Source organism: Phycodurus eques, chromosome 22 (genome assembly GCF_024500275.1).
Source record: "Phycodurus eques isolate BA_2022a chromosome 22, UOR_Pequ_1.1, whole genome shotgun sequence".
NCBI classification, from domain to species: domain Eukaryota; kingdom Metazoa; phylum Chordata; class Actinopteri; order Syngnathiformes; family Syngnathidae; genus Phycodurus; species Phycodurus eques.
In genome coordinates this window covers 6,633,742-6,639,408 of record NC_084546.1, presented here as the reverse complement: position 1 = coordinate 6,639,408, position 5,667 = coordinate 6,633,742, and the positions used below count along the sequence as shown (strand labels likewise).

At 48.1% G+C, this 5,667-nt stretch overlaps 1 protein-coding gene across 2 annotated transcripts; it reads left to right on the top strand.

Annotated features, from left to right (window-relative positions):
- The first annotated feature begins 414 nt into the window (after positions 1-414).
- LOC133397213 (amphoterin-induced protein 2-like) lies at positions 415-5,320 on the top strand. Of its 2 annotated transcripts, XM_061667830.1 has the most exons (3): positions 415-574; positions 1,128-1,389; positions 1,566-5,320. In XM_061667830.1, the coding sequence occupies exon 3, from the start codon at positions 1,656-1,658 to the stop codon at positions 3,147-3,149; it is 1,494 nt and encodes a 497-aa protein (XP_061523814.1). In that variant the 5' UTR covers positions 415-574; positions 1,128-1,389; positions 1,566-1,655; the 3' UTR covers positions 3,150-5,320. The 2 variants fall into 2 exon arrangements, with proteins under 2 accessions (XP_061523814.1, XP_061523813.1); XM_061667829.1 differs by lacking the exon at positions 1,128-1,389 and having other exon boundaries at positions 1,566-5,319.
- The last annotated feature ends 347 nt before the right edge of the window (positions 5,321-5,667 follow it).

The following is a 5,667-nucleotide window of genomic DNA, read 5'->3' as shown; positions in this document are numbered from 1 at the left end:
CTAAGGCCTACTATGTTACTGTATTGTAATGTATTTTCTTTTTTTTTTTTTTTTTTTTTTTTTTAGATGATACTTGATGTAAAAAGTTTGACAACTGCTGTCATAAACAATTGTACGATGTCCGGTAGGGAAAAACTGTCTGCTCCGGTGCATTTTGCGGCAGCGTTGTGCAGCTTGCAGTTTCATCCTCCATTTCAGTCGCGTCGCGTCGCGTGCGTGCGTGCGTGCGTGCGTGCAGTGTCGTGTTGCGCTGGCTTCCGTCTCCCCCTGCCTGTCCGGGTGTCCCCTCCCACAGGCGTCACGCAACTCGACCTGCAGGTGAACCGTTCTTATCCAGCATCCCTCTTGCCATCGCCGGTTGTCTTCTTTTTCTTCTTCTTCTTCTTCTTCTTTTTTTTTTTTTTTTTGGAGTGTCGCACGTTAGTACGAAATGGTGCGCCGCGCTTGGAATCCGAGCCGAATTGCGCTTTGAGATCCACGAAGGGAGGGTCGCGCAAGGGCGAGCGCGGATGCAGACGCTAACGTGGACATGAGGATGACTGTTTGAACAGGCGGCAGCTGCGTAGGCGTCAAGGTGAGCACGCAGCCTGTTTATTCATTGCTCTTTATTTCTATTATAAGCCGATATGCAATTGAGTGTAGAGTTGGAGAATTCATCCCAACGCTCACTCTCTTCATTTGACCGGGTTTTGCAAAGCACTTTTCAAAGAATTCAAATGGAGGGGAAAGACATGAACTTTACTCTTCAATAGTGCGCAGTTAGTCTGATGCAAGAGTTTGAGCACATCCGAGCCGGCGCAATAACAAACATTGGACATTGTAACAGGCATTCACTGTTTATTGCACTGCATCTTATTGAGAAGTGTCGCACCTGCTCAATAAAATGAAAAGGCTCAAATCAGTCAATGTGCGAGTTGTCAAAATCTATGAAAAATATGCCTTTAAAAAGATGACAATGTTAATTTGACTTTCGGGTGTACCTTTCAGAACGTGGACAAGTGCGATACTGAGTGGCGATACTTGAAAATGCCGTTACATCTTATCGTTGTGCTCAAAATGTTTTATTTGAATCAAATATTGTTGAAAAACACGAGGCATACGCTTCACTCCAATATTCCACTTTTTAGAGTGGCAAGTTACAACCTGACGACGCCAACAGGAGAAAACCCAGATTCCAAAGCGAGATGACCGAAACCAAATGGACGCTTTCACCTGTGATTGTGTCGTGTGCAGTCACTAATACCTTCAAGAACACATGTGAATTTCCCGAGTAAAGAAATCAACACATCGACTTTCATTCACAAAGTGTACCGAAGAGGCGGTCGCTCGTGGTAACGTGAATGGCGGCCGCACAAAACAGCAAGCCGGCTTTCGTTACGCAACAAAAGGGTGAGAGATAATGTAGAAACATACAAAATATAACAAAACTCCCAGAGAGATGCATGGACTCCCTCGGTGTAAGCTATATTATTCAGAAATGCCCGTTAGTGGGATGAAAGAGTACAAGCGGAGTAATAAAACACATTTCTAATTTTGGATGGCGTTTTTGTGTGATTCCTCCTCAGCTCTCCTTCCGATACCGCGTGCCCTTAAAGCTGACATGTGTAAGCCACGCGAGACGGCAAGCTGAGACTCCTTGGCGAGGGAAAAGCAGGATGTTTCCCGTTGCGTCCCGTCTCTCGAGCCAGAGCAGCGCCAACCCCGCCGCTGCGGCCTTGCTCCTCTCCCTTTGTCTGGGCTTCCCTCCCCGGGCGCTCACGTGCCCGCCAGGCTGCATTTGCGCGAGCGATATCATTTCTTGCAGCGGCCGCAATCTGTCCGCGCTGCCCTCTGACCTCCCCGGCTACGCCGCGCGCTTAGACCTGAGCCACAATTCCCTGACTGCGCTGCCCGCCGATTGGATAGCGCGGCCGTTCGAACGACTCGCCGCGCTGCTTCTCGGCCGCAATCGCATCGGCCGAATTGGGGCGCGGGCCTTCGCGGTGACACCTCATCTCCTGCACTTGGACCTGTCCTCTAACAAACTATCAGTGCTCAATTCATCTGTCTTCGCCGGCCTCACGGAGCTGCAAGAGCTTTTACTGTTTGATAACCAGATTGTCCAGATCAATCCTAGCGCCTTTAGCGGTCTCCGCGGCCTGGTGAAGCTCTACCTGTCCGGGAACAGGCTAACATCGCTCCCCGTAAGTCTTTTGAATGGAGAAGGAGCGCTCAACCTGACCTTTCTTGACGTGTCCTCCAACGGGCTCTCCAGTGTGCACGTTCGCACGCTGCTCTCTCTGAGCCAACACGGTGGAATTTATTTGCAGGGTAACCCTCTCATTTGTGACTGCGCTTTTCTGGCTCTGCTCGAGTACTGGACGTGGAAGCAGTACGGCCCCCTGTTGGACTTTCGAGATGGCTACCCGTGTAAGGACGACGTAGGCCTGAAGCTGAATTGCAGCCTAAAGGAGGAGGTGTCCGGTGAGGGCGGAAGCTACCGTGTTGATCCGGGTAAACGTTTGCGGTTGGCGTGCCCCGGCTTCGCCTCGCCTCCGACGAAGGATCCGGCGGTATTCTGGGTCACGCCCACAACAGTGCTCAATTCACCGGCACACGATCCAAGCGCTCACCTGGCAGTCCTCCCTAACGGCAGCCTGGAGATAAGAGGAGCGCTGACGGAGGATTCCGGAGCGTACGTGTGCGTGGCAGCCCGCGGGCGCCGTTATGACCTCGACGCGTCTCCCGAAGTCAACGTGGTCGTGGGGAACACGAGCTCGGTCGCCGCCAGCGGCTCGGCCCGCCGCAGCGGCGGCGAGCATTTCAACACGGCTTTCACCACCCTGGCTTCCTGCGTGGTCAGCATCGTACTGGTGCTCCTCTACCTCTACCTGACGCCGTGTCGGTGCAGGGAAAACAGGGGCGGCGCCGGGGGAGGGTGCGGAGGACGAGCTATCGTCCTCTGTTCGGACCCCAGGGAAGTTGAGTCGGGACAGCGGCGGTCCAATGGGAAAAGGGTCGCCTTCTTGGAGCCCCAAATGGAGGACTTTGATACCGCTGGTGCAAAGTCACCAGTTATCAACACGAGTCACGTCGGCACTGAGGGAATTCTTAAAAACGGAAGCAGGACAGTGGGGCAGACCCTCACAGACACAACCCTCGTGGTATAACGAAAAATAGAGTTTTACATACAAGCTGAAAATACGCAGTACGTGACATAGTTGGGGATTTTCAGCTTCCGGGTGAAATGGCAGGCAGGATGCTTTTGTGTGAGTAGTGTATCTGAATTTCACTATTATCCCGCCTGTATATATTTATATGAAGGCTCCATACGGAAACGTTACGGCTAACGCGGGAACCGGCGACAGCAGAGATGGCAAAGGGCGGCGCGACAATCGCGCTCGAGTCGATCAGGCGCCGCAGCGGTGAAGCTCATTGTCAAGTCTGACTCAAGTTTTGCTCATTAAAAGACGTGTCATGTGCTGTGCAAACGCCACCATAGAAACCAACCCCACCTTGTCTGATTAGAGCTCAAACTGTGTCTGCTGTGTCTTCAAGTGATTGCACATGGAGAAAGGAGCAATTCTACGTTTGACCACCGTCGCTACTGTAACACGTATATGACTCTTTCGATAAGTTGGAGCAACGTAGCACTCGCCAGCAAGAATAAAACGAAGCGATGCATTGTGACGGAGTTATATCATGCACTTGTTTATATGTACAACAGTTTGTTTCGTGAGATGTCTTCGCACCAAATCGATGCAGAAAGTGGCAGGCTAAATGATGTCAGAGTGCACATTTTCACGTGTGCAAACGGCTCGTTGGAATCCCCTCGCGGACATGACTTTAATCTTATGGGACGTCCATGTTAAAAAAAACAATTGTCTCTGCGTAACTCAGCAATGGCTTGCTAACATCACCATTTCAACTGTGTGCATTATTGTTAAAAATGTTCTCTTCAAATCTCTGACTCTGTCTAGTACTACATACACGATCGGATCGCACCAGACTGTAACCCGCATCTAGATACAGTGGCTATAAAAAGTCTACACACCACTGTTCAAATGCAAGATTTTTGCGATATCAAAGAATGACAGCAAGATAAATGACTTTGAAACCTTTTTCCACCATTAACCTGGCCTATAAACCGTGCAAATCAAATGAGGGGAAAAAAATAATGGAATGTTTGAGAGGGGAAGTATCAAGAAACCACTGAAATAATGTGGTTGTATTAGTGTGCACACCCTCTCGTAACCAGGGCGTGGCTGTGTTTAGAGTCAACAATCACGTTCGTGTTAAACGGGGGTCATCTCACACCCGCCGCCATTTAAAGTGCCTCTGATTAACCGCAAATAAAGTTCAGGTGTTTGTCGGCTTTTCCTGACATTTTATGCTTTCGAGCAGACGCTTGAAGGTTCTGCGTTAACGCTGACTGGTATTTGTCACGGTTCATAATTCCCTCCACCTTGAATAAGGCGTCATGTTCGGCTGAGGAAAAACGTCCCCGTAGCGTGATGCAGCCACTACCACGCGTCGCTAACTATATTGTGACCTTTTGGTGAGGACCAGTGTTGCGTTTGCAGAAAATTCTGCAGGTTTGGCACAGGTTTTTTATTTTTTTTTTTTTTTAAATGATTCATCTTATTTGTTTTAATTCCACAAAAAACAATTCAAACTCGGGTGTGTCAACTTTTTATATCCACTCTACAGCTCCAAATGTCACCGAAACAAATGGTGAGATGCTGTCAAGGGAACTGATACGCATATGATATGCCACATTAGCTTTTTAGCATTCGCGATGAAGTTGAACAGTGGCAGGCGAATGACCGATGCATATTTCCAGTCGCTCTTTCTTTCGAATAAAAAGCGTTTCTTATCTATAGCCCGATTCATGGAGCGAGAGGTTCCCAAGCAAAGTAACTTTCGGAAGGACTGACCCTTAGCGCCTGAGAAAAGAAAGGCAGCGGTCATTCAGGCCATATTGTTGTCTCCCAATGAGGAAAAGTGTGACCCACATTCTCCCTTTGTCTGATATTTTTAGACGTGTGGTGTCGTCCCAAGGTGCCAAGAAGCTTGTGTTGCTTCTCCACGTGTACTGTCCACACAATATTACATATTTTAGTTTTGATGTTTCATTAGAATCCACATAAACATAGTCAAGTGTATTGTCATGAGTGCGTGTTGCACATTTTCTAAATAAAAGGTTGACTTTTAGATGGTTCTGTGTTGTTTTGTACATAAGAAGTCAATTTTAGGTGCAATGTGGAAATGAAGTCAGTTTGGGTGATAAAATGAAAAGTAGTGTTACATCAGAAGGATTTAAAGCATGCCAAATAACCTCTTAGTGAGTCAGCAAATCACAATTTCCCCAAAATCCTCTTAAGGGCCTTTTCATTTGCTCGTGAAAAAGTGAAACCTGAAAGCCTACTTTTTTTTTTTTTTTTTTTAAACACTTCCCATGATTGTACAATCATATTTCAGAGGCAGAGAGGACAGAAGGAGCCTTTTCCAAAAGTGCGGTGCTTTCAGAAGTGACGGGGAAATTGGCTGTTGTTGAATAGAGACGTGTCGCCGATGGTTCCCATTGGGAACAATCTGGAAATACCACTCCCAAGGACGAGGTGTTTTTCACAGCTTAACGCGGTGACTTTTAATGACTAGAAGCCAGCAGACTCTCTCTATTATGTA